At 47.9% G+C, this 24504-nt stretch overlaps 1 protein-coding gene across 2 annotated transcripts in view; it reads left to right on the top strand.

The window, feature by feature from the left end:
• Positions 1-2392: 2392 nt before the first annotated feature.
• The window catches only part of MYO5B (myosin VB), a 303619-nt gene continuing 281507 nt past the window's right edge, over positions 2393-24504 (top strand). For both annotated transcript variants that reach the window (XM_036245270.1, XM_036245271.1), the window contains exon 1: positions 2393-2426. In XM_036245270.1, coding sequence (XP_036101163.1) covers positions 2400-2426 — 27 coding nt within the window. In that variant the 5' untranslated portion in view covers positions 2393-2399. The remainder of the gene's footprint in view (positions 2427-24504) is intronic.

Here is a 24504-nt window from a genome sequence, read left to right as displayed (position 1 = left end):
GGATTTTTGGTAAGAGTTGAAATAGGGGTATGTATGAGAAGAAAGACGAGGTCTGGAAAATGGGCCAGGGTTTTATTCAGGGAGCAGGAAGAGAAAGGAGAACCAGGAAAGGACTTGGAGAAGGTGTGAGAAAAGAGAACAGTGATAGAAGGAGGTGGTGTAACATCATTGGCAGAGTTCATTACTACCCCATGCTTCTGAGGGAGAGGGCAAGTTCAATGGGACGGGGCTGAGAGAAACCGCTAAGGAAGGAATTAAAGCAGAGGCTCTTAACCTTGGCTGTCATTAGAACCACACTCCGCAGCTCTTAAAAATCCCTTTGCCCAGGCAGCATCCCAGACAGAATTTGTGGGAGTGGGAGCCAGGCATCTGTTGTTTTTTTTTTCCCAGATAGAGTGGGGAGGGAGAGAGAGAGAGAGAAACTTCGATGCGAAAGGGACACATTGAGTGGCCGCCACCCGCATGACCAACCAGGGCCGGGGACAAACCGCAACCGAGGTACGGGCCCTCAGCGGAAACCGAACCCGGGTCTCTCTGGACCGCAGGCCGACGCTCCACCACTGAGCCAAACCGGCCAGGGCTGTTTTTGTAAAAGTGATTCCAATGTGCAGAACTTGTGGAGAGCCAGTGAATTCTGGAGGGACTGGGCGCGAGTGAGAGGAGCCAGCTGGTACAAGCTATCACTTCAAAAAGTTTAGTTGGAAGGGAGAACTGCATTTGGTCACTGCATTTGTCAACCCTGCAAGTACAATCCTGTAGAATTATGGAGGAGCTTAAAAAATGCAGATGCTCAGGTTCACTCAGCCAACATATCAGAATTCTTGAAGGTGGGGGGCTTCCTTAGAGCGGTAAAAGCAACCCAGGTGAGTCCAGCTGGTGTGGCTCAGAGGTTGAGCATCGACCCATGCATCAAGAGGTCGCTGATTCGATTCCAGGTCAGGACATATGCCCAGGTTGTGGGCCCGATCCCCAGTGGGGTGCATGCAGGAGGCGGCCAATGGATGTTCTCATCGGTGTTTCTATCTCTCTCTCCCTCTCACTTCCTCACTCTCTAAAATCAATAAAGGAAAAAAAAATTTTAAAGCTCCCCAGGTGAATTAAATGGGGATCCAGCACTCCAGGTAGGAAGGTCTCAAATAGGATGAGTTAAAAAAATACCCTCCCAAGGTGCAGGGCTTCAGCGGGTGCACATGGACCCTCTGGCAGAGCATCACCATCAGAGGCTGTTCCTCATTCAGGTACAAGTGCCACCTTCAGAAAGCCAGGGCCACCTCTCCTACATCTCCTGCTCGTCCTCCACCGCCTTCTGCCAATTACCTTCTTTTGTTTTGGCCGAAATGTCTACTCTTTGCTGAAGTAGAAGAGGGAGTGAAGCTGCTGTAGGCAGCCAAGTGCCACTGGCAGAGGAGACAACTAAATGAGGTAGAGGCACTGAGAGTGTGGTGGGGAGAGGAGAGCAAATGTAAGATTTCCCGGAAAAGCAAACACTGCCCTTAGCGGGGTGGTGAGAGCCCAGTGGGAAGCCCTGGGGGGAACGAGCAAAGTGGGAGTTATCCAGACCCACCGTTCTGATCAAGATTTCAGCGCGGGCATCTCAGCTTGTCAATCTTTGGTATACCTAAGCCACCTTAATAACAACGACTAACTGAATTTTAATAATGAAACCACTACGTAAAAGCCAGAGAAGAATGTATGGAGCCTTTCAGCTGTAGACATTTCTCCTTTTATTCTTCTTTGCTCCTCTCCGGTTACTTTCCTCTTTTCTTGTCTGCACTGCATCCCCGCCCAGTCTCCCAGGCACAGCCCGCGTGGATCCGGAGCGTGGGGCGGCAGGTGCGGCACCGGCGCGCACCTGTCCCGCGTGCGCCCCGCGTCCAGCAGGGGGCGGCCGGCGGCCGCTGCTCGCCCGCCCCGCCCTGAGCCGGGAGGACCCCGCGGCGACCGGGGCGCGGAGGGCGCGTCCAGCCCGGCCCTGCAGGGCGCAAAGGCGGCGGCGGCGGCAACACTCCGGCCGCCGGCCCCGACGCCCGCCCTACCTCCTCCCTCGCTCCGCGCTCGCACCTCCACCAATACCTGATCGGGGAGCAGCGCGGCCTCCTCCCCCGCCCGCCCGCCCGCACCTCCCGCCGGCCGCAGCGCCGCCGCCGCCGCGGGAGTAAAGGTCGCGCCCGCTGGGAGCGAGCCGGCCGCGGCGCCTCCAGGAAGCCGGCGGGGCAGGTCGCGGGAAGGGGACCAGCAGCACACAAACTCTCGGCCAGCCCAGGAAGATGGCGCCAGGCGGGCGGGCCGTGGCCTGAGAGCCGCCGGGCAGCGAGGAGCCCGGACCCACCTCCGCCGGGGCACGAGCGAGGGCCGTCCGCCGGGCACGGCGCCCCGGGTTCGGCCCGGCCCGCGGGGTCATGTCGGTCAGCGAGCTCTACAGCCAGGTGAGCGCGGGCCTCGCACCGCGGCCGCGGGCACAGGTGCGGGCGGCGTGGGGCGGGGGCTCCGGGCCGCCGCGGCCGCAGGGGCGCCTTCTCCCGCGGCCCGTGGAGTCGGGGGTGGCCGGAGACCTCTCGCAGCTTCCTCCCCGCTCTCTCCTGGGCGCCCTTAACTTCAGGTGGCGGAGAAAGTTTGCTGTTCCGGGAGCGCCCGGCGCGGACCGGCCGCAGCTCTGCCCCGGCCGGGGCTGTCGCCCTCCCCCCGACGCCCGGCCTTCGCTTGGCGCGGCCGAGCTCGGCTCTGCGGAGTTCCCCGGACCGCGGGGCGTCCGCGCCGGATCCCAGCCGGGGCGTGGGGACAGCTCCCCGCGGTGGTGCCCGTCTCAATCCGGACCCCACCCCAGTGGCTCTGCGGCGCGAGCTCCCCAGGGCGACCGTCTCAGGTTTCCAAGGCTCCCTTTCCTTCCGCATACCAAGGGCTGAACTCGGGGTGGAGAGAGAAGGGGTCCCGACCTGGTGTCAGGGGCGCGGTGGCTGGGTGGGGTGGTAGTGAACCGTGGGGACAGTGCGAGGTGCTCCAAGGATCTTGGGAGACAGAGAAGCGCCTTCATAACTCGTCAGGGAGGGTACCTGGAGGGGTTCAGTTACTGCGGAGGGGACAGAATAACTCTGAGCCAGGGGTGGCGGGTGGAGGGTAAAGCCCAAGATGCCTACAAGGTTGGAATGCAGGTAGGTGCAGGGCTCCTTCCTCAGAATCGGGGACAGGTGCTGCCGGGCGGACAGCCCCGCGCCCTCGGTTGCTGTGGTTAAAGTTAGGGACCAGCCTCCACTTCCCCGAGCGCCTGCGGCCGTGCAGCAGCCGGAGCCCCTCAGGACCCCCTTGGGTTCAACTTGGCGCCGAGGGTGAGGAGGGCAGGGGCCCTTAAGTACGCGTCTCCTGCCCCCACTCTTAAGTAAGTTTCTGATGTCCCGTCGCCTCCCCTGCTCTGTGGCCCTGACACGTTCGCCAGTGCCTTGTGCGCGCCTCTCGGCGCAGAGAGGTGTGTGTGGGTGGGGTGGCGGTGCAATTCCCAGGATCCCGGCCGGGGCCAACAGGTTTGGGCGGAGGAGGAAGAGCTGCTTCCGCATCTTCACCTGCCGGGCTCTTGCAGCTGCCCCAGCGCCTGGTTGAGACCTTGTGCTGGGTGGGCTGGCTTCCTCAGGTTGGGCACATTTTCTAATTCCTCCTCCCGTCGGAGGGGGCAGGGCCGAACTGGGATGGCTCGAGGTGGCCGCAGAGGATGTAACACGTCTAGGGGTGGGCGTGCAGCTGCCTCGGACACCCACTCCATCCCTGCCAGGGTCCCCCCAGAGTGATCACGGTTGGGAGAGAGCTTCTGGGAGAAGGGAAGGGATGAGGTTTGAGCCGCGGTGGGAGGTGAACTCGCTGGCGCTTCGGGCTTCGGAAAAGCATCCCCCCGCCCTCCACCCGTGGGAGGAGCTCTCCGGTGTTCAGTTCTTTCTAGCAGCGGGTTACCTGGAACTTCGGCTGGAGGCTGGAACCAGGGATGCAGAGAGAAATCTGAACGGGGTGTAAAGTACTGAGCTTTGTTACACCAACGTGAGGGAAAATACCACCTGAACTAAGTAAAACGAGTGACTCAAGTGAATATACCTGCAGCAAACCAGCAGGTCCTCTATCGGGCGGTAATTAACTGCTGCATTATATGAAGCTAATGGACAACTAAGCCCTTAATTTTTGGAGCCCTGATTTTGAAAAAATAAGAATTAATATCGGATTGCTTCTAAAGATAACACGTTCAGAGGGAAAACGCTCAATTTAAGTTTTAGTTAGAAATGAGTATATTGCATGCCGACTTAGGAATGATGGATTAGTGGGAGTCTGAGTAAAAGTTTTAGTGTTCTTGTTTGGATGTAAGGAGATGGACAAAAACTGTTTCACCAGGAAAAGGTCTTGGGAGGACACTCCAGACACTTAAAAAAAAATGTGGCTTCATTCATGTGAGGGTTTGTTATAATAAAAAAAGAGTTATTAGAATTTCTCCCTAGGGCTGTGGGGGACTGTGCCTTGCTCTGTTAATGGATTTCTAGTTCTTAATCAGTTTTAGATTTATGAATCTGAAATTGAGATTTTTCTGTGGCCATTGCAGTAGCGTCCAGACTGTGTTTGGGGCAGTTGCTTTTCTTTCTGGTAGAGTTAAACACTTACTCTTTACAGTGAGAAGCAGTTCCATTGTTCTCTAACCATTATCACCTCACTTGCTAGGCTGGATTCTCGGGATGCATATGAATCATAAAGTATACAGAGAAACTGCCTGCTACTCTCCTTCTCTTTGTTTCTGGGGAGATGACTTGCTCATTTTAGTGTATAATCAAAATAGCCAGTGTTCCCTTTTACTTTTAACTGGCTAGTGGGTTTTTCTAATGTGATGAACACTGGAACCACACACACTGGAACCACACACACTTCAACATATTATGCATGATGGAAATGATCATTATACCAACAGCATTTATAAGTGACACAGATGGAAGATGTTATTATTGGAATGAGACAGATGTTATTTTTTTAGAGTAGTTATTACCTTTGTTTTTTATTAACTTATTTTTGTTACAGATGTTTCTCTTTTCCCTCTCATTGACACCCTCCTCCCACCCCCCCACCTCTCTCAGCATTGTTGTCTATGTCCATTGGTTATGCATATGTGCATAAGTTCTTCGGTTTATCCCCCCCCTCTTCTGGGGTTTGTCAGTCTCAACCCTACTTCTATGTCCCTGGCTCTATTTTGTTCATCAACTTACATTGTTTATTATATTCCATATAATTCCAAATAAGTGAGATCACATGACATTTGTTTTTCTCTGATTGGCTTATTTTGCTTAGCATAATACTCTCCAGAGCCATCTGTGTCATCTCAAAAGATAAGAGATCTTTCTTTTTTTTTTTTTTTTATCCTCACCCGAGGACATTTTTCCATTTTTTGTTCAGATAGAGCAGGAGGGAGAGAGAGAGAGAAACATCGACGTGAAGGGACACATCGAGTGGCTGCCACCCGCATGACCAACCAGGGCCGGGGACAAACTGCAACCGAGGTACGTGCCCTTAGCGGGAGCCGAACCCGGGTCTCTCTGTACCGCAGGCCGACGCTCCAACCGCTGAGCCAAACCGGCCAGGGCGAGATCTTTCTTTTTTACAGTTGCATAGTATTCCATTGTATATGTGTACCACAGTTTTTTTATCCATTCATTTATTGATGGATACTTGGGCAGTTTCCAGATCTTAGCAATTGTAAATAGTGCTGCTATGTACACAGGGGTACATATATTCTTTTTGATTGGTGTTTCAGGCTTTTTAGAATATATTCCTAGAAGTGGGATTACTGGGTCAAATGGCAGTTCAATTTTTAATTTCTTGAGGAAACACCATATTGTTTTCCATAGTGGCCGCACCAGTCTGCATTCCCACCAGCAGTGTGCTAGAGTCCCCTTTTCTCTACACCCTCGCCAGCACTTGTTGTTTTGAGGATTTGTTGATGGCAGCCATTCTGGTAGGTGTGAGGTGAGACAGGTGTTATTATTGGAATGAGACACTTCAGTGTATAAATTAGCTGTAAGTATAAACAGTTTCAGGTAAGGACTTAATATATTAGTCTATTTATTCCTAGTTCTCCAAGAAAATACTCTTCCTTTTCCCTCCCTCCAAGTGCTATTTCCTTGCTCTTTGTTAGTCAGCTCTCTCCAACTGGCAGCTCCTGTGTGGTTGGTTTTAGTCACTGGCAAAGGGCACTTCCCGTGAACAAAAGCACTCCTGTTTTTGGAAGGTCCAACACCTCACCCTTGTGAAATAATTTTCTTTGTAGTGAGGTTTTCCTGAATGGGAAAAGAAGATCACAGTGCGTGCCAGGCACTTTGAGGGTGATGTCGAGGTGAGTCAGCCGCATCCACTCTTACAGAAAGGTGGATCTGATGATGGGCTCTCCACACAAGCGACACGTATGCCGCAAGTGTTAGTACTTTGTTTCCAACCCACGGGAAAAGACAGTGTGGGCTAATTTGCTTTGTACAGGTCCCAGGAAGACGCCCAAACATGTGCAAGCGTGGTGAGTACGATTTAATTATGATCATTGCAGAAAATAGTGTCATTTTTAAAGGATAAATGACACAACTTCTCCCTCAGGCTGAATAATACAAATCTGTACAGAAGGGTTATTCTGGATGAAATTTTAAATATAGCTCTTTCAAGTAATATGATTTTCAGCATGATTCTAGCCAGCAGAGTGACTGGTGGTTTTCTAGATTGAAAGCACTACCTTTAAATAATCCTTTCCTACTTGGATTTTAATTGATAGGTGCTGTACGAACAGTGGATTTCGGATGCTGCCAGGAAGTTACTTTACCAGTGGATGTACCCTGTGTATGTTAGGGGTGGCTCTGAGCACAGGGCCTTTATTCTGAGGGTTCCAATTCGGAGCCAGTCCTTTGGAAAGTAGAACTGTTGTGCTTTTGGACTGGTGTGCTCTAATTGTCCCTTATTTATGTGTCAGGTAATACAGGTTTCTCCCGGGTATCAGCCCTTTCCTGTCCCCCGCCCTCAGTCCCTTTCCTCTCTGCCCTCCTTTCTCAGGTGAGCCTGTAAACCCTCCTTGGGCCTGCTGGTAACCATCAGGATTTCAGAGTTTGTGAACAGCTTGTTCCTCAGTTCACAGAGCCTGTTCTCTGCTGCCTGTTACCTGCGTGCACTGAACAAGCTTGCCCTGCCCCCTTGTTGGTAGTTTTTGTCATGTTACATGTCCCCAGTTGGGCTGAGATCTGGAGAGTAGAGGCCACTTTGCGAGCCTCCAGTGTGTAGAATGCACTGCCTTAGTAGATACTTATTTGGGAGATTGTCCCCTAGATGCTCCCAAACCCTTCTCCCCCTGAGTTCTGCTGGAACTTCCTTGTAGCCATTTGCTGACACCAGGTCACGCCACTCAGGCCAAAGCTTGCTTTTTAGCTGCAAGTTTCTTCCCATTTCCTTTTGGTTAATGTGTTCCTAATACCGCATTTCATTAGCTGCAGGACGGTCACCCATCAGAAGCTTTCTGTGACAGCTCCAGGTCTGGGTGGAGTATAAGTATGTTATTGCACTTAATTTGGTTCAACAGAGATGGCATCCACTTTCTGTCAGAGGGAAGGCACCTCCACGTGGAAACTAACTGGGCATTCTAAAGTCTGGCAAGATTAAACAAAATACTATCATTTTCTGTGGCAAGGTCCAGCTAGAATCTATACTGCTTACAGGATAGGAACCCAAATACTGCCTTCCCTAAGTGATAGTGTGTCTATCACAATACATACAGAATTGTCAAGGTATGCCTGTTTGACTTTGAAAGAGTAGTTAACCTCTGTTTTGTAACTCAGCAGGTTCCCAGAAAACACGTTAGAAAGCAGCCCATTTGGAAGTGAGTGAAAGTAGTGCTCTGATTACTTGTCTGCACAAACACATTTTGCATCGTCACTGGGCAACAAAACCCAAATACACAGGCTAACAAACAATACAGCATCGCCCATGTGTGAGGAAAGGCACCTGCTCATAGCTACAGGCATTTTGGAGAGTCTGGGTCAGGTGGGCTGCAGGAGTGTGGATAGTTCCTTCCGTGGCAGTGGGATGTGACTGGGCCTTGCAGAATGAGTAGGCTTTGAGTACACATGGACACCAGGAAGAAGTCACAGTCAGGACACTACAGGAGGGTGAGGTTCGGGTAAGGGTTAGGATTAAACATGGTGATAGGGATGAGCTAGACCTGTTGGGGGTTAGTAACCACAGTAATATTTTGAAACTATTATGAAATAATTTTAGATTTACAGAAAAGTTGCACAAATAGCACAGAACTCCTGTTTCCCTTTTTTCCAGATTCCCTTGATGTTAAAACCTCATATAAGCGTAGTACAATGATTGAAACCAGGAAATTAACCTTCGTGCAATACTATTGACTTATCTACAAGTGTTACTGCAATTTCACCAGTTTTACCCATTCTTTATCTTTTCCTGGTCCAGGATCCCACCTAGGATTCCACATGGCGTTTAGCATCATAGCACCCTAGCCTCCTCCAGGGGGTGACAGTTCCTGTTTTTTCTTGTCTTTCACGACCATGGCCCTTTAAGAGGATTGTTCAGTTCTGACCCTCAGTTTGGGTTTGCCTGATGTTTCCTCATGCTGAGATGGAGGTTATGACTTTTTGGCAAGAACACATCAGAAGTGATATCTTTCTCAGTGCACCATCTCAGGAGACACATGGTGTTGGTGTCTCTTTACTGATGGTGTCACTGATCCCTTGGTTAAGGTGATGTCTGTCTTTTTTTTTTTTTTTAATTGAAGAATGGTATTTAGAGATTAAGATCTGGGTGCTAGGTATGCTTATTCTTTTTATAGTCACGTAGGTGGTGTTGAGGTCAGAACTCAACAAATGTTTGATTATGTGCGCAAGGGAAGGAGAAGAGTCAAATATGACCTTGAAGTTGCCAGCTTGAGCGTGTACAGAAGAAAGATTGGGATGGGGCAAGTATAATGCTTGATTTTGACATGTTGAGTTTGGGGTGAAAATATTGTATTTATAGTTGAAGCTATAAGAATGAACCTAAAGGAGAAATGTTGGGGTTGGGTTTCTTACAAAGAAAATGGCATTTGCTTTTCTCTGATGAGGAAATGCAACTGTCTCGAGCACAGTTTTAATAAAGATCGGATCAGGACCTTGGTATGGGCAGTCCTGGCTGCTGTGCTCATGACCTTGGTGTGGACGCTCCTGGGTCTCGTGGTAAAGTGCTCTCAGCACTGACACCTTGGAGCAGATACTTTCTGAGCCTTGACTTCTTTATCCGGAAAATTGGGATGGGATGGTACCTGTGTTATAGGGTTAGTGGAGCACAATGTCTGGCATACTGTATATGCTTAACAATTGTTCGTCAGCTTGTTTCCACTTCAGTCCCAGCGCTGGGTGCTGAACTTTTTTTTTAATTTATCCTCACCTGAGGACATTTTTCCATTTTTTGTTCAGATAGAGTAGGAAGGGGAGAGAGAGAGAGAGAGAGAGAGAGAGAGAGAGAGAGAGAGGGAGAGGGAGAGAGAGGGAGAGGAAGAGAGAGAGAGAGAGAAACATTGATGTGAAAGGGACACATCGAGTGGTTGCCACCCACATGACCAAACCAGGGAACTGAACCCGGGTCTCTCTGGACCACAGGCCAATGCTCCAACCGCTGAGCCAAACCGGCCAGGGCTGGGTGCTGACCTTTTCTCCTAACCCTCCCCTGCTGTCCTGCAGGGGTATTTATCATAGGGATTTGGTGAGAGAGGGAAGAATTGCTACAAATACATAACTACCCAGCAGTAGACAACCATGGCGTGGGGGAGAAGGTTCACACTCCCTGCACCACCCCCTGGGGAAGGAGCAAGAGCAGTTCCAAAGAAGTTTTACATTTAAGCTGTGCTTTCTGTTTCCTATTAAAGCTTTAAAGGAATATTAAAAAGCATTTTTCACAATGTGCCCTTTTTTGTGTTAATACGACTGATTATTGAAACAATTCATACAATGCAGGGAAGGCAAAGGATCTGTAATCCCCTCCCAGAAACAGCTACGTTAACCACCGGTCTGGGCTCTAGACCTGTGCTGTCCGGTAGGGTCACAGGTGGCTGTAGGCTGGCCGCAGCGGGGATGAGCTGGAGGTGTGGAATGCCAGATTTCCAAGACGCAGTACAAACATGAATGTAAGATATCTCATTCATACTTTTTTATATCGATTAACTGTTGAAATGATGTTTTGGATAGATTAGGCTAAAATATTTTATTTGATTCACCTATTTATAATCTGGCTACTAAAGAGTTTAGAATTTCATATATGGTTTGCCTTATTTCTTTTGGGCTGTACTGTTTTAGACATATGCACAATACAACATGTACTTAAAAATAAATGGGATCATGCCATGATACTACTCTAGATCTTAACCCACTGTGGCTTTTTGTCTGTAGCATGTAAAGGTAATTTTACCACTTTAATGGCTGCAAGATATGACATTATATGGATGTACCATAATGTTTTTAACTGTTTCCATTTCAATGGACATTTAATTGGTTCTAATTTTTTGATACTGTGAAAGATGTTGCAAACACTCTTGGAACCTCTTTTCATTATTTCCTTAGGAAAAGTTCCTAAAGGTGTAATTTCTGGTGTGCGCATGACCAGTGGCCTCCAGAAAGGAACTGGTGTGTTTCCTTACCCCTCCCCCGTACTAGTCATTGTTCCTGTCTTTAACTTACATTAAACGTTTCATTTTTGATTTAACGTTGATTTTCATTGGATGGTTGAACATCTTTTCTCATGTACTTGGTGTTTTCATTTGTAGGTTTTTTTTTTTGTACTTCCTGTATTAAGAGACATTTATAGCTAAGTTTTATTTCATTAAATGATTGTATTTTTAGAGATAGACAGTAATGGGTATCAGAATATTCAGGAAAAATATGCAAATATATTTTAACTAAGGCACTTTGGCATGCATTTTCCCGTCCCTAGTTTGGAGCTTGGACCTCCCTGAGCTCTATGATTGGAAAAACACTAGTCTCTATGGATATAGGCACTGCTGTTATTCGTATTTACAAATGAGGGACCTCAGGCTTACGTAACTTGCCCAAAGTTGCAGTCCTGGAAGGTAGCGGAGTAGGACCTCACCCCCAGGTGTCTGGCCGAGGGCCTGGCTGACCTCTGTGCTACTGCCTTCCACGAGGTCCTGTCCCATTGATGGTGGGTACAGAACATCATTTGTGCATAAAAGAGGCCCCCCACCACACTTAGCCCCTTGGCATCCTGGTGCTTCTTAAAATGTATCCCAAACAGGCCAAACCCTTGTTTTGGCTTCCTTAGGCCATGTAGGCCCCCAGAGAGGTTCACATCTTCAAAAAGGGCTAGATGTACATGGAACTCGAGCAGCGTAAAATTATTCCTGGTTGTAATCTAACCATCCTTTCACTCGAGGGCATGGCCTGCTTTCCAGGCACTTGGTTGGCTCCCTCTCCCCCTTAAACACCTCACAGTGAGAGCATTTTCTTTCCTACCGTGCTTGCTATAATGGGCATTTTGTTCCTTTCTAAGCTATGAGGAGAGGACCAGGTATGATGCTCCTGGAAGCCCTCGCCCGTCCGCCCATTTAGTCAGAGTTCTTCACCTTGATGGGTGTGCCCTGCTCACTGCCTGTTGGCTGAGCACGTGTCCGATGGGACACGAGCTCACCGTCTTCGCTCAGGTTGTCAGCTTGGCCACCCTCCACGCAGGGGCACCTTAGGTTGGAGTGAGGAGAAGCTCTTTGAGTTGTCTGGATCCTGGCGTAGATGAGCAGTGGTAATACCTTGCTAATTCACAGCGGCAGTGATCAAACTTACATAGCTGAGCACCAAGTTAATGGCTCATCATGTTCCTCTTAACATTTACTCACTGACTTATAAATCATTGCCCTTCTCGGAGCGATTCTAGCAGTGACACAGGCCCAGTAGGCTTTTCTCTCCTTTGCTGAAGAGGCCCCTCACGAAAAGTTAACTGATTTTTCCCAGAGCCCTTCTGCCATTATGAAACTCAAATGCATTGTGACATGAAATTCTAAAAGTAACAAGAAAATCTAGATGCCTCTGTATGGAATTCAGACTTGCTTTATAATCTGTTCAGCACTAAGAAGCTCAGTTCCCCTGGCTTAGAGACCAGCCTTCACAAGAAAAAGATACTGGGCAATAAAATGTCAGTTCCGTTTGTACTGTGTGTCTTTGGGGAAGGATAAAGAGGTAAAATATTTGAACTGGCAAATTGTACTATATTCAACGATCGACTTTGTGTGCCCTGACCATTCACTTTAGACTCTGGTTCAACTTATTCTTGTGACTGCCCATCCGAACCCCAGTGCAGTCCCACCCATGATATGTATGCCCAGAACACATTGCCTGACTTTGTGAAGCCCGTGTCGTACGTTGGAGGAGAAAGCATGCAGAATGACCCTACTCTTATGAATTTCTGAGAGAGCAAAATAAACAGTGTTATATAAGGCTTTAGATGTGATCAAAGTGGGAGGGAAAGCCAGGGAATAGGGACAAGGAAACCTGAAGGGTAGTTCCCAGAGGCGGTGAGGGGCAGGAGTGGAAACGGAGCTGGTGGCGGTCCACCCGCGGGGGTCCACGGGAGTGCACAGCGTTCATTTTATTACTGTGCTTCATCAGTTACTCACAGATCCCAAACAGTATGTTGCTGGAAACAGGACGAGCTACAAAGCCAAACTGTAAAAAGCTTTTGAGATTTTCTGATTCTCTGCTTTACTTTTCACGTGGGTGGTTGAGCATCTGTATTTACAAAACTGCTCTCATGGAAGATGTAGGTTGGATCTTATTCTCATACCCCTCCCAGTCCCCAAGATGTGGTTTTGCCTGCTGTGAAGCTCAGTAAATGCCCCCGAACTGGATTACAGCCAGCCTGTGCTCTCCTGTTCTAGGCCCTGGCCCTTCGAGGAAAGGCCCTTTCCACCGAGCAGGCTGCCTTCACCTTCTCCTGTCGTGTTGGCTTGGCTTGGCTTTGGCTTAGAGTACCCAGTGGAAGGCCCATCTGTTCCCTCTGGCACTTGCCTAAATCTATGGAATGTGGAGTCCCTGTCAGGAAATAATTAAACGTTGTTTTTCTTTTCTTATTTCTATGCCCAAAGGCTTAGCACAAAGTTTGACTGTAGAATAACAACAAAGTAACGTTTGTGGATGTGAAAGCTACTATGACTGTCTTCTTTTTTAATATCCTAATTTTACACAAAGTTTTGAGGAAACACACACACACTTTTGCCCTTACCTTCCTAAGGTTATCATTTACATTAAAAGCATAAGCTCCTGTTATTTTTTCCCAGTTAACTCACAAGGTGCTATCAGCAGTTTCATCGGGACTCGGGATATTCTCGGGATTAGGTGAGATCAAACAAAGCAGGTGGCTTTCAAAAGCGACAACAATGAATCTGGGAAGAGAAAATAGATGGAGTCTGTTTCAGTTGTCTTCTCTCCCAGAGGGATGATAATAAGACTCCTCATGGTCTTCATCCGGAGATTCAGACCCTCTTATACTCATCCCTCAGCCAACAGATCTGAAGGCCTTCCACCTGCCCGGGCTGTGTCAGCCCGCACGTGCAGCAGAGAGGAAGGGCCCATCTCTGCAGGGCAGTCTTTTGACCTTGAGTTCTTCCATCCAGGGGTTCATTTGTTGTATGAATAAGCACGAAGGCGGTATTAGTATATTAAAGGAGATAAATTGCTTCATCTCATCTCATCAGATTTAATCACATTCTCAATTTACTCGTACTCACTAATGAGGGCTAATGTTAATTTGTAAAACAAGGAAAATGAATGTCTCCTCAGCCGGAAACTGTTTCTTTGCTATCAAGCGGCTTGCTCTCTTTAATTGTCATTTTACTGGGCATGTGTGTGTGTAACTATGTAATAGGCTGTGTGCACCGAAATGATGAGCATGCCCTTAAAATGTGATTAATTTAATAACGACCATGCTAGAGCCTGCCCATCCGAATGAGTGTTTTCCCTTCAGGATGGCCTCTTTGGGGGCGGGGGGAGGGTACTGGAGTTCATCAGTACTGGCTCTGAAACTGGCTTCAAATCTGATGGTGTGTGTATTCCTTGTTTCCTTTGTAGGGTGGCAGTAACTCTATGCCTGGAATGTAGGCATTCTGTCTGGAAATAACCAAAAGTTATTCACAGAACTAAGCTGGTTGAGTATGGTAGGGATTCAGTGACACACTGACACATGTAGTATAGACTAAGTGTGACTTCTGGGTACTGATTCCAGTTTTGGGTGTCCTCTTGCTATCTGTCATCCTCAGGGGGAGTTACAGCCAGGCTTCGAGTGTTCTCAGTGATCAATTCGTGTAGCGTTCTGAGGCTGTCAGGAAAAGACTCGTTTGAATGTAGCAGTTCTGGTCCATTTGCTTAAAATCTTAAAGGCTCACAGAATTTCATAGTTAACACTGATTTCTAGTCCCACTTAATTATATTAATATACACATATTTGTCTTATTATATATGGGTATATAGTTGCCTCAATGTTATGACAAATATAAAGCATTAATAAATATCTATTGATTGAATAATCAAATGGAGAGTGTTCCACCTAACTTCCTACAATGCTGTTTTGAAAGCAGATGGAAGGATGCTCTTTGTATGTTCCTTCCCCCTGTAATGTTAGCCATTGAACAGAAGATGAGACAGGAGGGTGAAATAGCAGTATTTGCAGTAGCCAAGCGCTGTAGGAGCCACCCAGTACGCATCACGGGTGAATGGGTAAGCAAGATGAGACCTCTCCTTGCAATGGAATGTTATTCAGCCTTAAAAAGAAGGAAATTCTGACACATGCTACCACATGGTTGAACCTTGAGGACATGCCAACTGAAATAAATCAGTCACCAAAACACAAACATTGTGTGGTTCCATTTACAGGAGGTAGCGAGAGGAGTCAGGTTCATAGGGACGGAAAGTAGAATGCTGGTTGTGGCAGGGAGGGGAGCACAGGGAACTGTTGTTGTTCAACGGATACAGAGTTTTAGTTTTGCAAGGTGAAAGGTTCCGAAGATGAATGGTGGTGATGGCTGTGCAACACTGTGAATGTGCTTAATGCCGCTGAAGTGCACACTTAAAAATGGTTAAGATGGTAAATTTTATGTTGTGTGTGATATACCACAATAAAAAAAACCACACAACTGAATTCTGGGGGAAATAGGATGGAAAATACAGGGGTTAAAAGTATAATCTTAGACTGGGTAGACCTGGGTTGTGTGAGCACTGGCTTCCCTTTAATCAGCTGTGTGACCTGAGGGAACCACTTAGCCTCTAGACTTCGGTTATCTGCGGAACAGGGGCAAGAAGTTCAGTACAACCCTCGGGCTTGCTGATGTGATAACACAAGTACCTGTGAACTGTACTAACTGTTGCCACTAATCCTGTTGCTAGGAGAAGGTCTTGTCCTTGGGGAAGCCACAGCTACTGCAGGGCAGTGTGGGGGTGAGAGCCTGCGGGCGGGGAAAAATGCTCCGGGTGCTGAGGGTGCTGACGCGTTGACTGCAGCTCCTCTGTGCGAAGGCCAGCCTGGGACTGGCTCCTCTTACCAGCGAAGCGCCAGCATTGATGGAGAAGCTCAGGGCTGCGCACGTGCTTTTCCTTTTTGAAGTGTGGGGGTCCTGGCTTTGAGGACCACCTGTCATCTCATGTCTTCATCCCTCGAGCTTCAGACCTAACTGCCCCACAGTTTACAGTTGTGGGATTACCCCCACTTTGTGTTGAAGAGAGCATCCCACCTTCACACCACGAACGGATGCCTGGGTCTATCTTTAGCCCTTCCTGGCATTTGGTGTACTTGGCTATTTTGGTTGCAAGGGCATTTCAAGATGTGGGCTCTATTCTAAGGATGCTGTCTCAGGAACCAGGCTTGGCTGGCCTGAACAACCTGGTTTAACAGGCCAGCACAGTATTAGGGGACCAGAAAGATGTGCACGGCCTCCAAGACTTTAGGGACCAGGTTATCCTGTCAGCAGCAGAGATGCATTTCCTTCCACACCTGTGCTGTCAATGTGATACAGTTACTCTGGGCTCTGCTCTTTCCTGTCTTCTCACCAAGCCTTTCTGAATCTCCAGTTCCAGTTTAGATTGGCCCCACTCTCCATCATTGTTCTTGTGATTCCATCATTGTTCACTAATAAGAAAAGCTCTGAAGTTTTATTGATTTGAGAGAGAGAGAGAGATAGAAACATCAATGAGAGAGGCCATCGATTGGACACCTCCTGCATGCCCCCCTCTGGGGATCGGGCCCACAACCTGGGCATGTGCCCTGACCAGGAATCGAACAGGTGACCTCTTAGTGCATGGGTCAATACTCAACCACTGAGCCACACCAGCCAGACAGAGGGCAGTCTCTTGATCAGTTGCTCCTGGGCAGGTACACCTGGTCCAGGTGGCTTTGGCCACCTGGCCCCAAGGAACTTTCCGAGATGGCTCAGCCCCTGGGAACCATGCATTTTCCTCAGCAGAGGCTGTGGCTGTTGCAGGTTCTAGAGCCACATTTCCCCATGTTGGGGTACATCAGGGTGATCTGGAGAGCTGATGAAATTATAGACGTTGCATTCACCCCTGCTCAGTAGAATTTGGGAGGCTTTTGCCGGACCTGGTTTCATTTCTTGCTGGACCCGGGTTATTTATGGTACTTGCATCCTTCTACCCGAGTTTCTAATTTGGTTTTTACTATCATCAGTTCCTGCCTTGGATTCTGGTGATGATTTCTTTTCACGTCTCACCTGCTCTCTCATACCTTAAAAACAGCGCTAGGATATGGGCCTTAATATCTGCTATTGCGAATAGCCCAATAATGAACTTTTTGGGTTGTGTCCGTCTCCTCTGTTGAAAGCGTTTGTTCTAGATCCTCTCCTTTTTCTCTAGTTGCTTCCTCCACTTCCTCCCTCCCCCCACATTCCTTAACCTTCTGTAATCCATCCTTAATAAAGGCTCTTGGGACTGCCCGCTGTTAATATCCCTGCACTCTGACTGGCAGCGTGAAACCAAACCGCACTCGGTGAGCTGCCGGGGTTACATAATACTCAGTCAGGTAGAGTGTTCTCACTGAATGGGACAGATGCTGAGGGTATCAGTCTGAACTGTGCTCACATCACAACGTGAACCGTCTCAGAAATCAGAAACTGCCCAGGTGCTGGCCAAAGAGTAATGGCGTGTCTGGGGCTGTAAGTAACACCAGCAGCCCCGGAGCAGCCTAGACCTAAAACATCGTAGCTAAGTGCAGCCAAATTAGTTCGGCTAAACTGTTTTGTACTCGATGCCATTCAGTAACTCTTGGCTTAACGCTGAAATTCAAAATCTCGCCCAATGCTTCTTGTGCTTTGCTGGGGGGTCAGTGGTCGCACTTTCTACTGAGCTATGTTTATGCATCTCAGGTTTTTTTTTCTGTTAAGTGACTGTACAAGGTAGACACCTTGAGGAATCGTAATTTTTCATGTACTTACTGTGGCAAACAGTGGTTAGTCGAGGGCTAGCTCACGGCACCGATGTGGGCAGCTGGTAGTTTTCAGTGATACACTTTGTGATTTAAGTGTCACACAAGTGGGAAATAGCACTGGTCCTGCTTTGTGCCGGTTTGGGCCATGAACACTGGCAAGTCTGAAGCTGTGTTTTTGCCAAGAACTTGGTCTTCAGCTGATGGTGTGCGCCAGAAACACCCTTGCCCACAGCTGAAGTGACTTCAACTCTTGGCCTGGATGGGCTGGGCAGTGTTGTGTAACAGACACACAGGTGAGACTCTTCTTGATGGCAGGCACAGTGCTGGGCATCAGCGGTGCATGAGATGTAGCCCTTGCTTCGAGCTCACAATTGTATTCCGTGTGCTCAGTGCCATCTACGGGTAGTGTACCCAGGAGGCACTGGCCAAGATGATGAGCGTGGTACGATGTGGCCTGCCCAGTAGAAAGCTGGGAGGTTCCTTGGCTGTCGCAGCAGCTCTCAAGACAGTAGTTGGGGAGGAAGTCTCGCCTTTCACTCCTGTTAGCCCGCCAGCATGCCCTTCTGTCTCCTGTGTGAGCGTGGAGGGCCAATGTCCCTGTCCAGTACCATACTTCAAAGGGTGGTGGCAAAGGTCAGAGTTACACCAGCAGGGGCTTCCCGACTCCAGAGCTGTTCCCTGTTCTGGGCTTCTCCATAGAGCTCACTAGGATGGGAGCCCCATCTGTTCACCTGGAAAACCGCTTTTCCTCCTCCAGCCTTGGTGGTTGGAGACTGGGTGAGGGAGAGGGGTTGTAGGGACAATAGGCTGGTTGGCTGGGGTAGGGTGGGGCTGAAGCTTTGTTTGCATAACCCTTCAAGATGGAGAAAACGTCAAGTAGTGATTACCAAAGGATGATACCCAGAAGACAAGCCATTTGAGCCGGAAGGCAAAGATGAGAGTATATAAAAATCCATACAAAACATTTACAAGCACTTATAAGAGTATATTTACTGTGCCCTCCTTTTAAAAAATGAGTTCCTGTAGCCCTGGCTGGGTAGCTCAGTTGGTTAGAGCATCGTCCTGATAGGCCAAGGTTTCCAGTTTAATCCCTGGTCAGGGCACATACAAGAAGCAACAACACATCAGTGTTTCTCTCTGTCTCTCTCGCAACTCAGTAAATAAAAATAAAAATAAATGAGCTCCTCTAGAGCATAAAAATGTAGTAATACCCAAGGTATGAAGGGTATTTGCATGAATCTTTTCAGGGCTGAATATCTACTGAGCTGTACCTCATCCCATCATGTTGCAGTCTGTTCTTGAGAACAAAGTTAATTTTGCATCAATTTTTTAAAAAATAAAATGGTCTCATTTCCATAAAATTAGGATGATCGTGATTTATGTCATTGTTTTAGTTTTACTGTTTGACAGTGTTTTAAACAGGTGTTATATGAAGTTCTTTCAAAGCCCATTTATAATCTTCCTTATAAAATAGCATTTTTATCTTAAATGAATATGTTAACTATGGTTTGTCTGGTGCTTGGACACTAATATGACTTCAGGTGACTTCAGATGTAACCAGAAATACACAGGCAAGAAACCTGTGCCAATACTTTTTTTTTTTAATCCTCACCTGAGGACGTTTTTGCATGTATCTTCAAATAGAGTGGGAGGGAGAGGGGGAGAAGAGAGAGAAACATCAATATGAGAGAGACACATAGAGTGGTTGCCACCCACACGACCGCAACCGTGGCTGGGGACAAACTGCAACCGAGGTACGTGCCCTTAGCGGGAACCGAACCCGGGACTCTCCGGTCCATGGGCTGACGCTCTAACCGCTGAGCCAAACTGAGCAGGGCCTTTTTGTTTTTAAACCTGGGATGATAAAGGATGATTGTAAGAGTGTATAGAGTCTTCTAGGCAAAAGAAAAAAATTGTAGTAGCTTAAATTGTTTCAGGCTTTGGGAAAAGATAGTGATATTGATTTTTACGCACTGGAGTAAGATTGCTATCACATTAACCTCCTTATAACCTCTTTTTTAAATCAAGACAACAATTTGCAAATGTGAGACTTCAAAATGTAACTTTTCCCAAGTTCTTTGGGTGAACTGTGCCCAGTGGTGGCTCTTTGTTTGGCCATAATGAAGTACTGGCCTGGGTAGAGGACCCGCTGTGGAGGGGATGTTGAACTTGACCCAAAGAATACAGATGTCCTTTGAAGAGACCTAAGTAGCAGTGGCACTTCCTACTGGCTCCTGGATGCATTTAAAAGCCAGGGATGAGCTAAGGGTAGTAGACAAAAACAAATAATCCCCAAGAAACAAACCAACCAATAAATAGGAAAAATTGCTTTCCTTGCTTAGAGGTCAGGCCCCGGGGTGAGAGTGGGCTGGAGGGAGGGAACTGTTTCCTTGGGCAGTTCAGAGTCTCTGGAGTGAGCATCTCACTGTGATGATGGACCCTGGGAGGGATTTTCAAGGAGAATTTGGGTGCCGCGTGACTTCTTCTTTGTTACTGACTATAGAATTGATTCTCCACCCCTCCCAAGATGTGACTCCACTCAACTATGTTCTGATGTTGATGACATTAAAGGGGATCTCAGTAAAGGGAGCTCATCCAGAGGTAGGTGCCTGGAGACCATAGCACATGAGGAACAGCTGGGGACCCAGGACTTACAGTCCAGAGAAGAGGAGACATGATCCTGAAATACTGCAGGATGGGCACTTGGAATTCCTGTCTCCCCTCTCTGAGTTCTTACGAAGCTCAGACTGATCAGCAGTGGGTATATATCACAGGAGGTAGACTTAGCTTCGTGTGCAGGAGCACCTGGCCCGTCAGACCCCTGAGTGGTGGACTGGGCTGCTTTGTGTGGAAGAGAGGACTTCATCTCTGCGGGTGTCTGAGTAGGCTGGGCACCCTCCAGCAAGGATGCTGCTGGAAAGTGCCTTAGAATGGGAGCTTGACCCCTATGTCCTTGAAACCTCTTGCTCACCTGAAAGGAGGCAAGAAATGATGGTTGGGAAAAAATATATAAAATTAAGGTGAAAAGGAATAATTTCAAATAAACAGTAAAAGAAGGAAGGAGTAAACCATTTTGTTCTTGAGTTTCTACTTACCTATAAAAGTAAACCCAAAGGAAGTGGTACATAGTTCCTGTCTCTCTTAGAGAAATAGGTTTCCAAACTCACTTGAATTTATTCTAAGAATGGGAATTACAAAGCTTTATTGGTTCTGTATAAAATGCTCCAGTCGTGTGTTTTGGTGGTGGTGATTTCGTGGTGGGAGGTAGAAAGGACCATCTGTTACCTTTCTTATGGAAGGAAGCCATGTGTAGGTTGCAAGTTTGGGTGCAGACAGGAAAGGAAGGAGAATTAAGGAGATTAGACAGAGGAAGGATGCTCAAGGTGGAGGAGGAGCGTGGAAGAAAAGCAGGCTCTACAGCCTGGCAGGGCTGGCGCTCCGTGGACCCCGCACAGAGGTTGCTCTGCTCAGCCCAAGAAGAAGGGCCTCTGCAATGAAGAGGGATCAGATCCGGAGAGGCTGGCTAGGACCTGGTTTGCCTTCTTTTAGAGTCAGTCCCCTACAATGCCCGGGAGCTGATGATTTAGCTTCAGATGGAGCATCAGTCAGTGATGGTCCTAGAGGTACTGATGTCCTGTCAGGCTGGCTGTCTTCTCACTGCCCCGCCAGGCCACTCTCTGATTGTCGTTTGAGAGGAGCCCGGGCACGGGTGTGACCTTCCAGGTGCAGGGCCTGGCGTGAGTTGCGGCTTGTCTGCATCAGGCAGATCACTAGCACCGTGTGTAAGGCATTTGTACAATCAAATGAAAGAAATAAGGTGTTTACCTCCTCACGCCTGTGCATCGTTGTCCAGGAGTATATTACTGCCGTGTCCCAATCCCCTAATTTTGGCCACATGGGAAGGGAGGAGCAGCCTCGAAGGAACCCACAACGGATTAGCTTCTCATTTTCCCTTCTCAGCTCTTCACTGTTAAAGCAGTGGCTGATATTTTTATATATATATATACACGCTATGCTTTACAAGTTGTGCTTCCATTTATTTGTCACTTTTCTTGTTCACAACCCCCCCCCCCCCCCGAAGCAGGGAAGATACAGAAGGAGCTGAGCTGACACGAACTGATAAGCGACAGATGCACACTGCTCTGCAGCCTCCTGGAGTCGTTCCTGATGAGGAGCATGGGCCGACGGGAGTGGGGGGACCCTCTCCTGAGCACTGCTGTGTGTGTTTCCTTGGATACACTGTAGCTAGTCGTATCTAAATAATGCCACTATTTGCATTATTGTGTTTACTTTTCCAGCTTCCATTCTATTGGTCTATTCAGGTGGTGCTCAGAAATGAGCATGGATTTGCCACTTGTATCATAAGTAGCATAGAGACAGGGTGGTGCGGTGGAAAGTGCACCCAGCTCTCTGCATGGAGGTGTGGACTGCAGTGTCTTTTTTTTTATTTTTTTTTATCTTTATTGTTGAATGTATTACAGATGTTCCTCATTTTTGCCCGATGGACCCCCTTCTCCCCACTCCTGCCCCCCTCCCGCCTTTTCCCACACTGTTGTCTGTGTCCATTGGTTATGCATATAAGTTCTTTGGTTTATTCTCCCCCCCCCCCCCAATCCCTTTCCCTTTGAGGTTTGTCAGTCTAGCAATGAATTTGTTCTTAATCCCTTCACCTTTTTCCCCCATTCCCCCAACCCCCCTCCCGTCAGGCAACCAACAAAATGTTCTCTGTATCTATAAGAATGTTTCTGTTCTGCCTGTTCATTTTGTTTGTAGATTCCATTGTCGATAGCTATGTATTCATTGCCATTTTGTTTGTTCATATATTTTATCTTTTTCTTCAAAAAGACCCTTCAACATTTCATGTAATAATGGTTTGGTGATGATGAACTCCTTTAGCTCTTCCTTGTTTGGGAAACTATATGGCCATCGATTCTAAATGTCAGCTTTGCAGGATAGAGTCATCTTGGTTGTAGGTTCTTGCTTTTCATCACTCTGAATATTTCTTGCCACTCCCTTCTGGCCTGCAAAGTTTCTTTTGAGAAATCAGCTGGCCGGTTTGGTTCAGTGGTTAGAGCATCGGCCTGCAGTTCAGAGAGACCCGGGTTCGGTTCCCACTAAGGGCAGTTTGTCCCCGGCCCCAGTTGGGTTGTGTGAGTGGCAACCACTCGATGTGTCCCTTTCACGTCGATGTTTCTCTCTCTCCCTTCCTCTCTCTCCCTTCCTCTCTCTCCCTCCCACTCTATCTGAACAAAACATGAAAAAATGTCCTCGGGTGAGGATAAAAAGAAAAGAAAAGAAGAAAAAAATTTACTGACAGTCTTATGGAAACTCCCTTGTAGGTAACTAACTGCTTTTCTCTTGCTGCTTTTAAGATTCTCTCTTTGTCTTGAACCTTTTGCATTTTGATGATGCGTCTTGGTGTGGGCCTCTTGGGGTTCATCTTGTTTGGGACTCTCTGTGCTTCCTGGACTTGTATGTCTGTTTCCTTCGCCAAGTTAAGGAAGTTTTCTGCCATTATTGTTTCAAATAGGTTTTCGATTTCTTGTTCTCTCTCTTCATTTTCTGGCACCCCCAAGATGCGAATGTTGGCACGCTTGAAGTTGTCCCAGAGGCTCCTTACACTATCCTCATTTTTTTGGATTGTTTTCTTTTTGCTGTTCTGATTGGGTGTTTTTTGCTTCCTTATATTCCAAGTCGATGGTTTGCTTTTTGGCTTTACCTACTTTACTGTTGAATCTGTGTAAATTATTCTTTATTTCAGTTAGTGCCTCCTTCATTTCTGACTGTGCATCCTTTATTTCTGACTGGTCCTTTTTTATGCTCTTGAGGCCCTCACTAAGTTTGCTGAGGTTCTCACTAAGTTCATTGCGTATCCTTATAAGCAGTATTTTGAACTCAGCATCTGTTAGGTTGCTTATCTCCATTTCGCTTAGTTCTTTCCCTAGGGTTTTGTTCTGTTCTTTCATTTGGGACCTATTTCTTTGTCTCCTCATTTTGACTGCCTCCCTGTGTTTGTTTCTATGTATTACTTAATGAGAGGTATAGGGCTAGCTGAGACCAGATGCTGCTTGTTTGAAAGAATTTAGGAAAAACCTGAAGCAGGATCCAAGACAGGCTAATCTGGTGATTAAGCAACTGGCAACAGCTTGGGTGGGCCTGAAAGCTGGGTGGGGCGGGGCCTCAGGGAATCACCAGGGCGGGGCATCCAGTGTGAGCCAGGTTGCTGGAGTCCCAGGCTGTCTGCTGCCCCAGGGAAGGGCTCACCAAAGGAACAAAGGCCTCTGACAGCAAGTTTGTCCTGGAGAAAGCCCCATCTTCAGCCCTCGCTCCAATGCCAAACAGCTCAGTTCTTCCCTGTGTGTCTCTGGTGCCCCTCGAGCTGCCTCCCCTCCAAGCTTAGAGGGAGAGAGTCCGCTAAGTCCGTGCGCGGGCCCTTTAAGGAGCTGCCTGGGGCTCCAGCCACCTCAGCCTCCCTGAGCCTCAGTTCCCGCTGGTTTTTCCAGCCAGAAGTTATGGGGACTCTCTTCCTGGCACTGGAACCCTGAGCTGGGTGCCTGGTGTGGGACGGGGACCCCTCAGTCCTCAGGGAGGATCTTCCCAAGCAAGGTGTCCTCCTGATTTTTATCCGCCACACGTGGGTGTGGGACCAGTCTGTCCGCCTCCGCTCCTTCTATCAGTCTGGATGTGGCTGCTTCTTTAATTCTGTAGTTGTAGGACTTCCATTCAGCTTGATTTCAGGCGGTTTTGAATGATGGCTGTTCTGTAGTTTAGTTGTAACTTTGATGTGGTTGTGGGAGAACGCAATACTGTGTTTACCTACCCGCCATCTGGACCGGAAGTCCCCTGCAGTGTCCTCTATGACACGAATCCGGCACGAGCACAGTGATGCTGACTTGGGTAAGTCATTGTGTTGCTCTGGACCTCAGTTTCCTCACTTGCTGAATGAAAGGAATAGGCCCGGATCTCCTGGGTCCTTTCCATTTCTGAGATACTGTGAAAGTGTCACTTACTCTGAGTCAGAATTAGTACGTACAT

The sequence above is a fragment of the Molossus molossus genome, unplaced genomic scaffold (assembly GCF_014108415.1).
Source record: "Molossus molossus isolate mMolMol1 unplaced genomic scaffold, mMolMol1.p scaffold_m16_p_6, whole genome shotgun sequence".
NCBI classification, from domain to species: domain Eukaryota; kingdom Metazoa; phylum Chordata; class Mammalia; order Chiroptera; family Molossidae; genus Molossus; species Molossus molossus.
This window is presented reverse-complemented; position numbering and strand designations above follow the sequence as displayed.